At 39.2% G+C, this 18,314-nt stretch overlaps 1 protein-coding gene across 1 annotated transcript; it reads right to left on the bottom strand.

The window, feature by feature from the left end:
• Positions 1 to 1,028: 1,028 nt before the first annotated feature.
• Positions 1,029 to 8,455, bottom strand: LOC105683824 (cell adhesion molecule 2-like). Its single transcript, XM_048649152.1, has 6 exons — positions 7,301 to 8,455; positions 6,893 to 7,098; positions 6,235 to 6,370; positions 5,921 to 6,054; positions 4,521 to 4,818; positions 1,029 to 4,401 (listed from the first exon to the last, which is right to left on the bottom strand). The coding sequence occupies exons 1-6, from the start codon at positions 7,365 to 7,367 to the stop codon at positions 4,325 to 4,327; spliced, it is 918 nt and encodes a 305-aa protein (XP_048505109.1). The 5' UTR covers positions 7,368 to 8,455; the 3' UTR covers positions 1,029 to 4,324.
• Between the last annotated feature and the right edge of the window lie 9,859 nt (positions 8,456 to 18,314).

The raw sequence follows: 18,314 nt of genomic DNA, 5'->3' as shown, positions 1-18,314 counted from the left end.
ATATTGCAAGAACATCGTCTCGAGTCCAACTTGTTGATTTTCAAAAATCATTATAAACATTGAAAAATACTTCAACTATCCGTAAACCCGGACGACTCTCCGATTCCGCCCACTTTGGCAAACTTCCTTTCACGTTAGGACAAACAAGAGACAGAGAAGACGTTCGAAAATCATCGTGTGACGCTCTTCCTACTTCGAGATATTATTATCTATTGCCAAATCTTGGAGTAAATCTGGACGACGTGTCCTCCTCATCGATCTCTCGCGAGTTCGAATGACGAATGTATAAATTCTTCCGTACTATCTCAACCTCTACCTGTATCTCGGCTTTAAAATTTGATTAATTACTTCGAAAAAAAAATAGATCAATTCACCCCCCCCCCCCTTCGGAGAGCGCACGTATTTCGATTCGTACGCAGCCTACTATCGAGATAACGAATTTCAACCCCCTTGGATCGGAACGGAGGCATTAATGAGCATTTTTTTACGCTATACGCTCCGAGGGGTGTAAATATAGCGTCAGCATGTATACCCAATACATATGTACATAATAAATATCGCAACTTTGCTCAGCTGTTACAATAAATTGTGGCAACAAATGTACAACGATGCTCGTCCATCGCGCGCATCGTCGCATCTGTTCCTCCGGTGTGCGTACGTACGTACCTACGTAATAATAATGATTTTTTTTTCATTCATTTTTATTACCATTGTTATTATTATTTTCAAACCGAAACGTCACTCCACCGGAAGTTAAACGGAGAAGAAGCCAACCGAGCGGACAAACTGCAATCTAACTGCAACGACTGTAGCCTTGCTCTACCTAGCGGCTGGTTACCACAGTTTTTTCGAATGCAACGGAACTTCTGTGACAGAAATTTTTTCTCAGTACTCTCGGTACCAATTCTGGCAATTGTGGTACCACTTCGACGCATGCGTGGGGTAAATACTGCGGGAATGTGTAAACTTTGAATATTAATTTTACACGTAATTGCAGGATTATCGTACGTGTGTGAGATAATAAATTCTTCGGATGAAAATTACTTTATTACATTGTTATTATTTTATACTCGATATAATTTTTTCATACACAGTAATACGTATGTAATAATAGGACCGTTCGAATGCGAATGAATATTACAAACGAGTATTGGGTATGCTCATTATAAATTATTATATCGCGTTAGAAAAATCTGCTTAATTATTTTCTTCGAGGTTTTTTTTCTTTCTAATATCCTCCGCATGGATTAGCATCTACAACGCAGCTGCGTTTCATACAGCCTCTAAATGATCTAATTATTTCACCTTCGCTTCACTTTGATTTGATAAAAATTTTGAACAAACTAAGCTTTATTTTTCGATCCAAAAGTAATAATCAATTTACCGATACATTTATCATATACATACGAGAAATGTGCATATACCATAGGTTACAATATCGTATAGTTTAACGCCGAAGCTTGCGGAGATCACATAATTTAATCAGTTGGACAAATGATTGAAATTGAGAATTGATGATCTCCGAAAGAAAAAATCAGCGAACAAATCATCTATAGAAAATTCAACAAAATTCTGTATACATGTATTCTTCTCTTCCTCTTTGTTACTAATTTCAATTCGCCTAGATTGTTGTACACCAGTTTCTGCACCTCTGATTTTTATATATTATTTGTGGTTTTTGTTTTTTTTTTTTTTCATATTTTTTCAATTTGTGCAGACATTCGTACGCTGCTGTCGCTCGTCTACGTTCTCCCATTACAATTATAGACGTGTTCTATATTAATTAAATATTTCCAAGTGGGCAGCAACTCTTTATTAAAGTACATTAACTACACTCCATTTCTTTTTTTTTTTCTTTTTCCGATTCTTCTTCTTCTCCTACTGCTGCTGACATCATTTATTATAAGACGTAATAATAACGTCCCGTTCATAATCTCCTACCACAATATGCTCGTAATGTAAAAGAACTTATAGTAAGTGGCACAAAAAAAAAGAAACGTTCCACTGCAGATTTCGGCGATAAATTTAAGGTGAAGCAGATTTTCTGAAGGTACTTGTGTAATAATCGTCAAATCGATACCAGATCGTTCTGACTTGAAATATATTATAAATGAGGATAAAATTTGAATATATATTGTATAACGTTAGAAAAAATATTCGGCAATAAATCGATTACGCTACTGAAGATAATTATAACATTTGCGGCTATTGCTCAAAAATTTAATACAACTTATCGTAATTATATAACATATATATGTATATTCAGCAATTTTCTCTATGCAATACATAATCTACAACGTATAATATTTCTTAAGAAAACGTAACAGAACTTTAATAACGCCTATTATTTGCTGCACCACGTATGTAACGATTGTTGTACATATAAATATTAATATTTTTAATTTTTTCTTTTCTTACCTGTTGTATTTTATATATATATATATATTTCATAGCGTATCAGATAGTCGTATTAATTATTCGGATATAACGAAGTTCGTTCTATCTTTTTTTTTGTTTTCTTTTTGTTTTCTCTCATTAATGTATAACCATGAAAATTATTTACATATTCACAAGTGCGGTATAATGCAGATCTCCGATTACCTGTTTCGCATTTCATTTTATCATAATATTATTTCTAAGTATTAATGTATTAAATTTCACGATGCACATACTTGTTTATATTTACCTATATGCGGGTTCAATAAACTATAAAGATAATGTAATAATACTGACGTAAATTTTCATCGAGGACATTTAATTTTTTCCTTCTTTATTTCTAACGACGTGGCAAGTTTTCTGTACAGTGATAACGATAAGTTTGAATAAAATTAATTGAGAAACTATGTAAACGAATGATAAAAAATATATGAACAATAAAAAGTATATATTGCATGTATGTATAACATAATGTTCGATTTCTCTCTCAAGAATCGTATAGCGAAGTAGAATGTTTCACCTATAATAATGTTATTCAGACTAATGAAATCCTCGTGAACCTTGTCTGATCTTTTTTCTTTTTTTTTTTTTTCTTAAACCCCTGCAGTGACTATAAGTATAATACTGTACATTCATTATAACGTAAGTTATATACCTAAATATTGATTTTCCGCAAAGTTGTATATAATTATAATAATATTCAATACTTTTAAGTTTCTTTTTTCTTTTTTTTTTATTCTCTTCCTTCCTCACAAGCGTAATTAATTCTCTCGTTAATTATATGTATTATTTAATGAATAATCGTATAATCACTCGGCGACGACGATCGGCGATTCCCCGGACTTCAATTCGATAAATACGATGATCGGGTTATTTTCGCGTCATAGGGTATGTCATAAACTATACAATGATAACGATAATAATATGCGCTGGTTTCTCTATCTACACACATGTATTTGTACACAATGTATATGTATTTAGGTATATTCCAGGATCACCACTCGACCTCGCGATACTCACACATTCAAATAGAAATACGGTCGATATAGCTGAGTGTAGGTACTTGCTTCAATTATGCAGATATACATCTTTGTCAATTTTCTTGCTTCTTGAATAAACTATACATTTCTTGTTTCCCATTTTCCCTCGCTTTCTCCGTCATATAGGTTTATATTTGTCCAGGCCATCTTGTTTTTTTTTTTTTCTCCCTTTCTTACAAGCGAATCGGGCATCGCTGTGTCCTCGACGTCACCGATATGCGTGGTATATAAATGGTACGTGATGTGTGACGGTAAAATTGGCGTTATACAAATTTATAAAATATATATAATGGAATTATAAATTGCGTGGACTCCGAAATCGTCGTAGCTCTAATTTCTTCATCTCCGAATTGAGGTTGAATTTTTTTTATCCAAAAAAAGCGCTTGGTTAATGCTATAAATACTATATATGTATGTCTTTTTCTTCCTAGAGCTGTAACTGATCGTATTAGCAATATTTTTTACACATGTCTGTACATTTTTATCCTTCGATTATACCTATAACGTATATATATGTATATGTATACGTAGAAACACATGGAACCGCGAAGCATCGTCTCATGTATTATACATAAATGCTATTTCCATTTTTTATTAGTTTTTTTTTTTTTTAATCTACTTCTTTTTCTCTTTTTTTATTTTTGTTTCATTCAAGCTTGAAATAGATCTGCCGCTGCGTATACCTTCGTGATAAAATCACATCAAAGATGTACATTCGTATCAATCATTTTAATACACGACTTACGACCTACTATAGATACAATTATTCATGTATACATATGTATTATGACGATTATTTACGATTCACGATCATGACTTTTACTTACGGAAGCAACGTGGGAAAAATATTATCGGGATAGAAGAATCGTCAACGTTATCAAAAACGACGTCAGGCCGGCGGTGGCCCAGCTCCTGCTGCTGGATCCTGAGGACATGGAAAAAGAAAAAAAAAAAAAAAAAAAATGGTATACATCCGATTGCGGAAGCTTTTCGACTCACTTGAAATATCAATATATTGAAAAAAAATTCAAATGTATTTCATACCGTGCGCTAGGTCGTTCCGCGTGTGACTTTGCGCCCTTGTCTCCCTGCTTTCGGGTGCTTTCAGGGAGTTTCGGTCGTCACCGTCTACATTTCCAGCAGCCACTCCGACCCCGCGAACACTTTCAACGTTACTCTTTTCGTAAACTGTTCCTATGGTGGACAAACACTCGAACTTCATGTCGCCACGTTTTATGTGTTCCGACGTTATTTGGAACTGGAGACCAAGCATCGCGGTCTCGAGGCCGTCGGCGTCAACCCCCGTGATATGGGGAGGCCCTCTCAAGTACCGAGCATCAGCCTACGAGAGAATCAGACCTTAATTTTCATTTTTTCTCAGCTTTTGTGAGAGAAAATAAGTGAGATTTTTTTTTTTTTTAAATAAAAAGGGTTGAAAAGCTTCCGTTACAAAGAAAGGTTTTAAATTCCATAAGCCCTGCGCCGATTGTAATACAGTTTAGCTCTACTATACACAGACTTGACATGAATTTATTTTTTTATCTGATGATGGGGTAAAATAAGGGATGGCTGGTCGTTATAGAATTTGCATAACAGTTCATCAACTTCGTCTGTTTTACTGATAAATGTTTTTAACAGATAGCTTTTCATAACGCAGCTAATATCGCACGTTCTCGGAGGCGTCGTGAGGTTAAGTACCTCACCTGTACATTACGTGCAGATGTATAATACGTAGGCGTACACAGATAGACACGAGTACACGGATATATATGCATGTACGTATACATGTATATAGGTGACACAATAAATTGCGCCCAACGATATTCAGGTCAGATCTTGACAATATTTTTTATTACCATGCTCCGCGCGCTTATAGGAGGGAAAAAAACACTGCAGCAGGCACAGAACGGAGAAATTTGCTTTTCTTTTCTTTTTTTTTTTTTTTCTTCTTTTTGCTTCTTTTACTTCAAACAAGCTTGCATCTACGTGCACTTTTCTCTATCACTGCTCTTTCGTTTTATCGATGAAATTACTTGTCATTATTCGACTTTGCGTCCGATATAGTATATTTGGATGTGTTGAACGGATAAAATTACGCGATTTTTTTTTACCATCGGATATTAGATGCGTTGGCGCACGTGTACGTGGATTAGAATTTCACCGTTTAATTATATCGTCGGCGTAAAAATCGATCGTTAATTAGAAACCAACAATAGGGAGTTTACATATAATGTGTACGCTTCGCAGTGTCTGTATGGGGTGTATAATACGAGAGGGGGGCGAAACAAGAATTACGGCGGGCCGGGGTAGAAAATTAGGGAGAGCTTGAGGGAAGCAACTAGAACTTTGAGGAAGTCGTAAGTTTAAAGTTGGGCCAGCTTGCGGCGAGAGAGAGAGAGAGAGACGGACAGGCATTCGAAGTTTAAACTGTATCGGACACTTACGGGTTCTCCGTTTATAAACCAAGTCAACATGGCGGCGGGCTTCGAAGGAGCTGAAGTGCAGTTGATCCGCACTACGTCCCCGACGCGATACCGCGACAGACGTCCGGAAATATGCGGTCCTTCCCTCGGCAGAACTGCGGGTGATACGAGTAAAAAAAAAAGATTCGGAAAAACTCACGTTAACAGCTAAAAATTAGTCATAAATCGATGCTAGAACGTCGCACGTGAACCCGATAAGGTGTTCCATCGTTCTCGCTTTTGTATTATTTTTTACACTCGATGAACAGTAATTAGTAGGAGGGATCGGGACTCACCGACGACGGTCATGTCCGCGTGATCGGAGACGGTCTGAAACGATGGGGCTTCGGCTGATACTTCACACCGATATCGTCCTGTGCTAGACAAATCCACATTACGAAGAACTACCGAACGTTCCGTGGAGTTTGCGATCTGCGAAGGGAATTGAAAACCGTTACCATTTACATACGTAGAATTGTGGATGGGTAGAGCCGTGTATACGTGTGTACGGTATACGTATATGTACGTGCAGTTTGCGAGGCAAACAAATGCTTTCAGAAAGTTTTTCTTTTACAAGTTCCGCGTACAAAGGTATACCTATAGGCTTATACTAGTTTCACTCGCTCTATGCACTACGTGCAGTTATAGTTGGAAGATAAGAAATACCCTCGTAGACAATGAGAGGGAAAAGAATCGCTAGACGAGGACGTAGCTATGCGGGTGGATAAAAAGCGGAAATGAACCATGCCCAGCGATTAGATACACGAGTGTAGGACGTGCATGAAACGGTCAATCGGAGGCACGTCGACGGTCTCAATTTTACGTCGATCGTTTATAATCCTTATTTTATTTTTTTTTTTCTCTTCTTTCTTTGCATATCCTTCGGTTTTTTTAACGATTGGCGATCGATGTACGTAGTGCAGTGGGGGGAGGGAAAATTGATTAACGGCTTACGTCAACGGACACGCCGGACAACTCGAAGACCTGGACTGGCGGCTTGTCCCTCGGTACGAGTCGATAGAATTCGTGACCATCTTTGTACCATTTTACGGAATAGAGAGATTCTTGGTCCAGGTTGAAATGACACTCTAGTTTGACCGTTTGATTGAACACCACGTGCTGCGGTATTTGTAACGCCGTCATTCGCAACGCTCCGATCTCTGAAACAATGATAATTGACAAATTTTTACGATCCGATGGATGCGACAAAAATTCAAATTCAAACGATCGATCGATTCTACGATTCGCGTAACTGTGATCGGTAGTCAACGAACTCTCGTTGAAATTACGAGGACGTTTCGCTTTGGAAAAGCGGTGGAAATTTTTTTTTCAATTTCAAACAATTATCTGACATTATTTTACCTGGTGAGATGAGCAGCAGGAGGAGTAACAACGTTGCGTAAAAAATGTAGAACAACCGCGACCACATCTCGGAGGTTTCTTCAGGTGTTGAGAATTTTTATTATTTTTTCGATACGTCCGATGATATATCCGGCGTATCTTTGATCTTTGGAATCAACGATTCGATGTTTTTGTTAAGCGGATGTTATCCATTTTCGTGAAACTTGACAACTCTCGTTGCACTGCGGTTAAAAAAAAATTCGAAGAAAAATATAAGTGAACTTTGTCATTTGAAACCATTTGCGGTCTTCATCCCCAATATTTGAGGATCGGTTTCGTATCGAAATTTCTCCGCCTCTTTCCTCCAACTTCAATGGAACGAGAAAAAAAAAATGATTTTCACCTCCGCGAAGGGAGCGGGACAGCAGTCGTCGCCATTTCGCGCCCGGGTTATAACGCCTCCGAAGAATACTTAATCGTCATCGATTGAAAATCAAAACATCGCGAGTTTCGTCCCGCGAAGTCTGACGTTCGGCTCAGACTTTAAGCTAATTAAAAATCTATATAGACGGACGACGGGGACGAGGGAGGCGAGAGAAGAGGGAAAATTGGTAGTGGAAACGTTCGCGTCGCTTGATATATCCCGTCCCCTGTAAGGTACACTGCGGCGGTACCCTACGATACGTATCCTGCCTGCACTCCTTCTTTCGAGCAGCTATATAACTACTTCACTCCGTTCCTCTATAACACATAAACGGGAATCCTCGCGCGGGTGGGAAAACGGCGCTGAATCGTCGAAGCGGTTCCTGCGCCGTTGGAAATTCACGTCAACGATCGCGACGGGGCTAGAGCACAAGAACGAACCCGCACACACCTCCGAATTATTACTTCGCGCGCAGGTCCGGCCCGGGTCGGGGCGTGCGCCCCATGTAACCTGGGGAACCCGGCTTCTGTTTCTCTTTATACCTCTATACCTATATACCTGCGCCTACACGGAAACGAGCACAGACGCGTACGCGGAGGTGGTATACGTGCAACACACCCCCGCGATTCCAAAATCCAACCTAACCCCGTTCCATTTCATTCCTCCCACTGCAAGCCACCGAAGCTTCCTCCCCGCTGCGGTTCAACCGGACCATAAATACATACATGTATATATATTTGTACACAAACTGAGTACACATAGATACGACATAGACGTATTCGTATGTACGTACACGTGACGTATTTCTTCGTAGATGCGGTGTATCCGTACATGCATTTAAATGTACGTGTATTAACGATATTAACGGGGTAGGGGGTGAGGGGTGAGGGGGAGGGTAGGGGTGTGGGGGGGCATCGATAATACATCGGTACATATCTAATACCTATGTGCATTGTATCGTACATAAAGCTATTATGTATACGTATAATATAGATAAGGGGGGACGTGCGAGAGAACGGGGGTTGAAATTTTTTACGCCTCATATTTTGCCTTCTTTCTTCTTTCTGTTTTATCAATTTTTTTCGATTTTTTTTTTTTTTTTTTTTTTATATACATTTTGCGATATTATCCTTTTTCGGAATCGCGCGCCAATATTTCATATTGGCTGGGCCACTTATGCTCGGGTATTATACGGAGGCGGACACCAATACATAGGTACTGTACGTAGATTTATCCACGTATACCCGCCGTTTGCTCCGGGCCAAATCTGCACCACGGCCGATGCGATATAAGTCGGTACATATGTACAACTCTATAAGGAAATATCGTAGAGAGTTGAGAATTTTGATTCTCTCCTTTAAATACAGACACTGCAGCGGGTACGATATCAAATATTTCAACGTTTCCGAGGGTACGCGCGTGTGTATGCACGACCCTATATATCTTCTTTATAGCCGAAGAAGCGTCGAGTGAAGAGAATGTGATCGGTAGAAATTCATTTCGGATTCACTTATTCGTGTTCCTTGAAATTGAACTCCGTTCCACCGAATGCTGCTGTATAAGGATCGGATATCCCTTTTCTGATCCCTCATCACCCGTACATAGGTAACGTACGTATGTACGTATATGGGTATATAAACGTATGAATCTATGCGGAAAAAAGAAAACAGAAAAACCCAAAAAGAAAATGAACAATAAACCAAACGGAATCGTGAGATCAGAAAGAAATGACCTGATAGAGTCTTTCTTTCTGTATCAAAAAATCTGTTTTCAACCCTCGTCAATAACCGTACAATCTGCTACAGTGAATTGGTTTACATACGGAAAATATAAACTATGGGAATCAAATGCAACGCGTTTGAGACTGATTGTGAATATCTATGAGCTTAAAATAGAGATGGCACTAGACGGCAAATCGATAAAAAATCAATGAAAATTCAAACTATTTGAGAATCCGCAATTTTCAACTTGGTAACGCAGAAATATTTTTAACAAAATCTACTCGCAAATTAATTGGTACACTCGGTGAAGTCGTTTCTGAGTAAAGTCCCTACTACCGTTCGTCTGTCGGAAAAGTGGATCGGAATCCAACTCGCTGAATGCACACTGCTCTATTTATTCGCTGAATTCGTAGGTATGTACTTTTTGCGGTAGATGGAAATTCTGAGAAAAAACACTGCGTGGGGGTGGGTCGCTAAATGGTTCAAAGGGTTATTTACGATGTTTGTTGCACATCGTAAAAATAGATCAATTCAGATAAGGAAATATGAGCGATATTCATTAGGTGGCGACGACAGATCGTTTCATACACCTCTGAACGTAGGACCGAGAAAGAAAAAGGATATTCATAGAACCTCGTCGCCTATTAAAAAACCATAAATTATTCCAACGTTTCGTTGAAATGCCGACATTAACCGCCTTAGCTAAAAGCTGTCAAACGCCATTCGCACATTCACAGTAGGTAGGTCAGCAAACGGTTCATGCCTTGTGAGAATCTAGAGCGCGCGGGTGATTAATGAAACTGATTGTGGGACACTTTTGTTAGCGAGAAACCTCTTGGCAAGACGGCAAGGCGGTGCCGCGAGGTCGCGCCGCGCGATGGAAGAAATCGGAATCAAATTGCGAATTCTCCAGCGCCGTTCGCCAAAGAACGAAAATCTCCGTCGATTCGTTGCATACAATTCTATAATATTTCACGATCACATTGATGAAAAAGTTGGTGTAAACCATTCTAAAATTTGAAAACAGAAAAATTTATCCAAATTCACGTTGTAGATAAATACTATTTCCTTCACTCATCTCTTTATTTTAATTCATAGTCGTTGGTGAGATTGGAAAAATTCCCCAAAAAAATCCGGACCTAAAATTGCGAACCGAGTTAAAATAAACGAAGCAAAAGCAATGCTGTTAAACGTACGATTGGAACGACCGTTGAAATTCAACACAGATGAGATGAAAGTAAGAAACGTACCGATGTAGCGGAGTGAGTCAAACGACCATTTCGATCGATCTTCGCAGCTCTCGCACTACTATAATAAATAGGAGAGCGAGGGGGACGCGTGCGCGTAAAGGACGTAAGGACGTAGTAAGGATGTAAGGATGTAAGGACGAACCAACGAACGAACTAGCGACCCACGTACATACGTACGGCGTTAAGGGCCCGGGGCTCCGCTGCACCCCGAAACTACACGAGCGAACGTACTGCTGCTATATACATACACGGGAAAGGCAGCCTCGGGACAACTACGCGATTCGTCGAATGTCTCTCAGCTATATGGGTACGTGAAATACGACGTATACAGCGTACGTACAGGGATGAAGAATTAGGATCAGGATCGGCGGCTTCCTGCCAAGCAGCTCTATACGTGTATCGCTGGGATGGTGCTCCCTATGACGCGTGTGCAACTGGTACCACCCCAATTACTTCCTCGATTTTCAAGAGCCACCAACCCCGATCTCTACTCCCTTATAACTCTGTATGGCTTTTAGTAACGCACACAAATCTCCGTCTATTCAATATCGTATAAATGGATATGTGTGTAATCTGACTTTGCACGATTGGTTGTTAACTTCTTGTTTGCTGACGTTTCGGTATTATATGTATATATTTACTTCACCCATATCGCGTCGGCGGCGACTTTGAAAATATCCTGCATTTTTTTCTTTTACTCCGATTTCGCTGATCCTACAGTTTTTTGGCACCTTATTACGAGTACGAATTTTTCGCCTGAGATATATGACCTGCAAAAAAAAAAGAAAAAAAATGGAAGAAGTTAAATTGTCATGAAATACATTTCCATCAAGTTTTCGGAATGCAAATATCGCGAGTATCGCGAAAAATCGATGAAACGGAACAACGGAATTACCATTACCCAGAAGAGCTTAATCGCGGTCTATAATTATTGACGGACGAGCTTTCCACGTCACCCGGACAATATTTGATTACCTGATCACCTGGACGTCCCAAATCGAAAATCCCTTCGCGCTTTATCTGCCGGACTGTATACGTAGATATATATTCGTAGATGTTATACCTACGTGTGTGCATTGGGGATTTGTTCGTTCTGAAAGGAGACTATTTTTTAATACTTTTTTTTTTATACTTTTTCTTTCAGTCTTGCTCTGTTTTCTTTGTACGTGTATACATTTACATTTTGCACAATTACACAACTCAATTCGGCGCTTGCGGAGGAGTTTGGGGGTGGAAAAACGGTGGTAGGGAGAGGAGAAAATCCTTCTCTAGTCTATTTAACCAAACCTCTCGAGACCCGGCGCAGAAGTGGGTAAAAAAAGAGTGAAAAAAAAAAGTAAATAAATAAAAATTTCCCAGAGGTCTGCAGAGCATGTATATAAAATCCAGTTTGGTTCGAGCATTGTTTAATAGCCTGATGTATTAATACCATGCAACAAAAAAAAGTTAGAAACAGTTTATTTGTTTGTTTGTTTTCTTCTTCTTGCTATCGAACGGTAGATATACCGATTTTGTTTTTTTTTCGTACGGTCTGTTGGAAATAAAAGTAAAAGTTTCGAAAAAAAGTGAACCACACGACGATTAGCTAGCTGTGCTTACGAGTTGGGCGAGTGAGCTGTCCATTAAATCCTATTCAAATATTTAGAATTCTGGTGTACCACCCGCGGTAACGTCTCATGGGCAATCAGACATTCAGAAGACGTTCGGTCCAACTCCGACCCAATTATAAAAGCTCGATTCTACTTTTAAACTACATGCACAGTACGCTGCAGCGACGGACGAAAAACTGTTTGAAAGTATGTGTATACCGTTTGACGAATGTTCGGGGGGGTTTGAATAAAAACAGCCAACGGAAAAAAAAAAAGGAAAAAGACAAAAAAAAAAAAAAGATGAGAAGTTTTATAAATGTGGTTGTGATGGTGTAGCTGATCTGCGTATATACAGTGATTTATCAAAAGCAGCCAACGTACGGCGTATAATAGAAATTTTATTTTTTGGATTTATGAAGAGGTGAGAGGATGAGAGGCAGCCGAGTATAATACGAACGTTACGGAGTAAAAGGGTACATAATGTAAAAGATAAGGCAACAAACAGATAGACATGATCAAAGAGGATCGCAAATGAGGTATCTCTAGTTAGTCATTGATTACAGGATGGAGGAGAGAATTCTCGCACCGTGGGTAACGTACGTTGTAGTATACGGCGCGTCGGCTCGAATCGAACTTCGCAATCTGACAAGAGAATCGCGTGGCAAGAGAACATTATTATAAGTCCTATGTGTACATATCGGGATTAAGATAAAATATATATATATATATGTATATATACATATGTATGTACCCGATATATTTCGCTACATATCCGAGACATAATGCCACCGCGCACATCTGCGGAGAAGACCCGCGTAATATAACTAGAAAATATATAATATAAATATATATAATGCACATACGTATATATTTACTTGCCTATATAAGGTACAATATTTGCCCGATGCTATTTTCAGCGCGTATCTCTTTACTTATTTTACGTCCCATGGGGTGTGCGGGCGTGCAGCAAGGCACGGGAGATATCGACTGCGGTATTTTGTACCCCACATACCATATACTAACTCCGCGAAATATTTTATAGAAAATTTTTCAGACTCGCCTATATGTACATGTACGGAGAGCTACGTATGTATATCATATGTATAATGCATATGTACTCTGTATCCATGTACTGCGAATGCTGCAGCTAGTTTCTGTATTATACGCTCGACTTCTTCGTGCACACGTGTTCCACGTAGACGAATATTTACCTGCGTGAACGAGATGAGTTAGAAATGAAATAAAAAGTATCACGTGGTAAAATAAAATGGAAAAAATTTTCACAGACCGACCGTGACGAAGCTACGCATTATAAAGTGCCCACAGCAATGATATTTGTTGAGAAATTTTATACGCACGGGAATTATAATATTGTCACGACTGACGTATTGACCGTATAATTTTTTTCAGAACTTTTAATAGCGTGTACACCTATCCATAGGGATCTCCGATTATTTATGTACGTATCGAGAACTGGATACCGGAAGGGCGTAACCTACACGCCTATCCCTCGAACAATTATATAAGAATTCGAAAAAAAATTGGATAATTTATTGATAATCCTGTACGGAGATATCCCAATTTCTCTGCTTCACAAAGCGGAAATTGCCAATTACTCGATAATTTCAATCGATGGATCAATTTAGCTTGAAGTTTCGGATTTCTGGGATCAAAATACGTCAGAATAGCATGGAAAAACGAATGTTGATTTTTGACCCCTAAATCGAAAAAATTCCAAGGGGTACCCCTTTGGATTTTTTCAAATTTTGGGCCAAAAATGAAGTACTTTTAAAATCGATCATATGACGTTTTTCTAATGTATTTTGACCCCAGGAACACGAATCCGTTGGCCGAATTGAGCTAGGAATTTTTCCCATCGAGGTATCTCAATTTTTCTGCTCCAAAAAGTGAAAAATTGGTGATAACTCGTTCAATTTTACAGATAGATCAATTTAACTTCTGAATTCGGATTCCTGAGATCAAAATACATAAGAATAGAATATAAAACAAAATATTTTTTTTTGAGCCAAAATCGAAAAATTTTTAAGGGGTACCCCTTTGGATTTTTTCGATTTTTAGGCCAAAAATGAAGTATTTTAAAAATCGATTGCAGAGGACTTTTCCTACGTATTTCGACCCCAGGAACACGAATCCGTTGAGTAAATTGAGCTAAGAAATGTTCCCATTCAGATATCTTCATTTTTCTGCTCCAAAAAGTGAAAAATTTGCAATAACTCTATCAATCTCGAAGATAAATTAATTCGGCATCCGGATTCGAAATCCTGAGATCAAGATCCGTAAGAATTTCATAGAAAATCAAATATTGATTTTTGATTGCAAAATCGAGAAGCATCAACATTTTTCGTTACAAGGGTACGTCAGACGCATCCCCACGAAAACACATCACGAAAATGTCAATTTCATCGTCAAATTTCAATCATTCGTTCTGAGCTCAAGCGCTCTCGATCTCCTTCGTATTTCTACCGCTCCGCGGCGTACTGCTCCGCGGCGTACCGCCGCGTATCGTCTCTTTGCGCCGTGCTCACGCCCCGTTAAGATTTCTCGCAACGGAATCCCTTTCTAAAAAGAATCACCCAAATGCAGTCGGTAGATCAGTCGGTAGCGAGCTCCGGCTTGGTCGTTTCAAGGCGAACCCACGTCGCTTTTCGCGACATCCAATTTTTACACGTGCGTCGGGCTTTCCGACAGCCGGCACGTACCGCAATTTAAACATAAATTATAGCTTTATAATGGACGATGAGGTGTGAAATTCCTTTCCTGATTTTTTTCTTACTCCTATCGTTAGCAGGTGTCAGACGAGCTGTCATCACCTGATAAAAATCTTGTTCACACCTCTTAATCCAATTATCCCTCCCATCCACCTGATCGGCGGCATCCCTTTGCGGTATGTCTGCGAATTCTATGTAACCGCAGACCGTTTAACAAAGTAAATATGTGAAAACTTGTTACATATTTAAATGTTCAGGGTACACCCAAGGAGTTCAATTCTGTCCCATTCTGCCATGCTAAAGCATAAGCCTTTAGTTCAGAATCAGAGGCACCGGGTGTACAACGAAAAAAAAAAAAAAAAAAAAATTCAAATAAATTTATTTTCACTTGCATCGCGTTGTTATACATTATGAAAGAAAAAATGACAAATTTCATTGTTATTTCACGAGCTTACGACAAATAACATAATTTCTTTGACCGACCTCTGTGTATCAAAACGGTCAGGTTGTGGCCAACTTTTATTCTCCAGAACGAATACCCAATTGAGATATCCCGATTGTTTCTAATCTCAGCTTAGTTGAGTCGACTGATTGGTGTTTCTGAGATCAAACTACATGAGATTAGCCTGTCGACCCCTGTCACTTTAAAAATCGAAAAAAATTTAAGGATTTGGCCCTCTGATTCGGATTCCTGGGCTCGAGATACATAGGAGTATTTCAAAATAATGCTAGATTTTGTAACATAAAATTGAATGAAATCAAAGTCCATCGTCCCAATATTTCTCGGATTCGAAAATTGACGTATATTTGTTAATAAGTTCGATGTAGTCATACGGCACTTCACTCACAATCAGACGTACGTACGTACACATGGGTATGCCTATAATATACCTGTACATAAAAAATAAGAAATCTATTTATACGAAATGAAGTCCCGCGAGCGCGGGAGAGAAACGAAGTCTTTCCAACGGACTCTCACACACGTCCAATTAATCTAATCGGTTGACCCGTTTCTTAGGAACAATGGAGTTTCTTAGACAGGGTGTTCATGAAGACCCAAGTCCACGACTCGCGACTCTTTCTCTCACTCTGTTTTTTTTTTTTCTTGTTTCGCGGAGTTTCAGATCCCGTCGCGGAGTAAATTCACGTTCAAAAGATGAATTTGAGGCGGTACGGGAGTTAGGAGTTAAAGTAATTGGGACCTTCAATTTATACGCCCCAGTAATGGAAATAGTTGCAGACAAAGAACAAACGGAGGCCCTCTCGGTCCGATTTTTGTACTTTTTATCCCTTCGGTTTCATTTCGTTCTCAACTTTTTAATCTCCCTTTGCCGCTCTTCCCACGTACCTAATACGCTTTCTCCTTCACAATGTGTCATTTTCGCGGAATCAGTTTCATATGTATACACGGAGAAAAAAAGAATCATATCCTCGGTGAATAACGACTTGCGAGAGATAACGAACAATTTTTCGTCAAAATTATTATTTCACGTTGAAAACGAGAAATTCTCCTACGTTATTTTACTAATAAATATTTTTTCTTCTCTTGTAAACCGGCCGCAAATTATCAGATATATTACGACCTTTTAAATTATTCCTCATACACCACAGCGCTGATAAAACGTGATGATAATGATAATTATTGCTCTCCGAGATACCTACCCTTTTCTAGAATCAGTCACGTCCTTGTACCTACCCCTCGTACCCTTCGCGCTCGCTATCCGAGGAAAGTGCGAGGAATAAATAGCCTCGGGTGTATATAAATACGTATATATGCATAAAAACGCCGCCATCGTGGGTCCTAACTATTAAATTTCACTTTATGCTACAGGCCCAGCTATCCCCTATCAACATTTATTTTCCCACTTTTCTGTATATTTACCTGAAAATCTTGCAAGTGGGGTGTGCAGCGTAGGAACACGCGTGGAACGCCGAATGCGGGAGTAAAAGAGCGGAATATACCTCGAGGTATTTTTATAAACTGTGTATATTATCCCGCGTGTACGAGGAGTTAGCTTTTAGTATCGTACGGGGCGTATACCGTGTCAACTGGAAATTTGCTTTTCTCTTCCTCGTTCCATCCGACTTACCCTATGCGATTGCAATTACATGCAGCCCCCGAAAAATAGCCGAAAAAATTATCCTCTCCCCAACTTTTATCGATGGGAGAGAAACTGTTCTCCAGCCGGTGGAAGGATATTGAAAACGGCGACGAAGTTGACGGGACGTCCGACGTGTCGCGGATGCCTATGGGTATGGTCGGGATACGCGGAAAGTCGAGGACGGCGGCGTCTGCGGTGCAGGGATATCGTCATCGTGAGTGCATCGCGGGGCCGCTGGACTTACACGCATAGGGCTAACGTATCGGTGGTGGTAATGCTGTCTGTTTTATGCCTATCTAAACATCTGGAATGTTTCGGCACACGGGGGTTTTTACCCGGATCCGTTGTGTGTATATACCGCAAGTTTATATACGTATATATACAGATCGGCTTTTACGCGAGTTTTATTTATTTAAAACCCATTCCAGTTCCTGTATAAAGGTATGTAATACATACAATCTACGTATATGTATGTGTATACGTGCCTAAATATATACCTGCTGCAGGGCACTTCTAGAGCGCCAAGTCTATAAACAGAAGCTGTTGCCCATTTACCTACACAATCTACGTACGTACATGTATTCGCAAACTCGATTTTCTTATATATATATATTTTACAAATAACGTAACAACAAATAAGCGTATGAACGAAATCGATTCTCATCATCCTCTCCGATTAATATAATATATATAGATAAATCGTAGCGTACATAATTTTCCGAAAGGTATCATCTGTTGTCTTCTAATCCCGTTAAATTTGTTTCTCTCTCGCTATACACGTACAATGTATATACGTACGAAATATCATGAGAAGGTTTTGGGAGAAATGGGGGGGAAAACTTTTTTTTCACTAGTATTCCTACGCTGCGAGCTGCGGGGCGATACACATTTGTCGTTGAAATATTCCCTTATACGAGGTTATAAATCTCGCCAAATTATCCCATAACGCTATATTTCAAAATGTAACGCACTGTAGTCAGCTCTCGTTGTCTACCTGTGTATTATTATCACTGTACAACTTTTATTTTATCATGTCTCTCCCTTCTTTTTGCTCTTTTTCTAACAGTTTCGTTCGCTGTTCTTTCATTTTTTTTTTTTTTATCAATTTCAAACCGATCTCCCAAAAATTACCACTCCGATTTTCCGGCGGTTGCAGCTTATACGAGTCGGCGTTACTCGGAAGGCGAAAAAAAGAATCCCTCGACGAATTCGCGTCGTTG

The sequence above is a fragment of the Athalia rosae genome, chromosome 1 (genome assembly GCF_917208135.1).
Source record: "Athalia rosae chromosome 1, iyAthRosa1.1, whole genome shotgun sequence".
Classification (NCBI taxonomy): domain Eukaryota; kingdom Metazoa; phylum Arthropoda; class Insecta; order Hymenoptera; family Athaliidae; genus Athalia; species Athalia rosae.
This window is presented reverse-complemented; position numbering and strand designations above follow the sequence as displayed.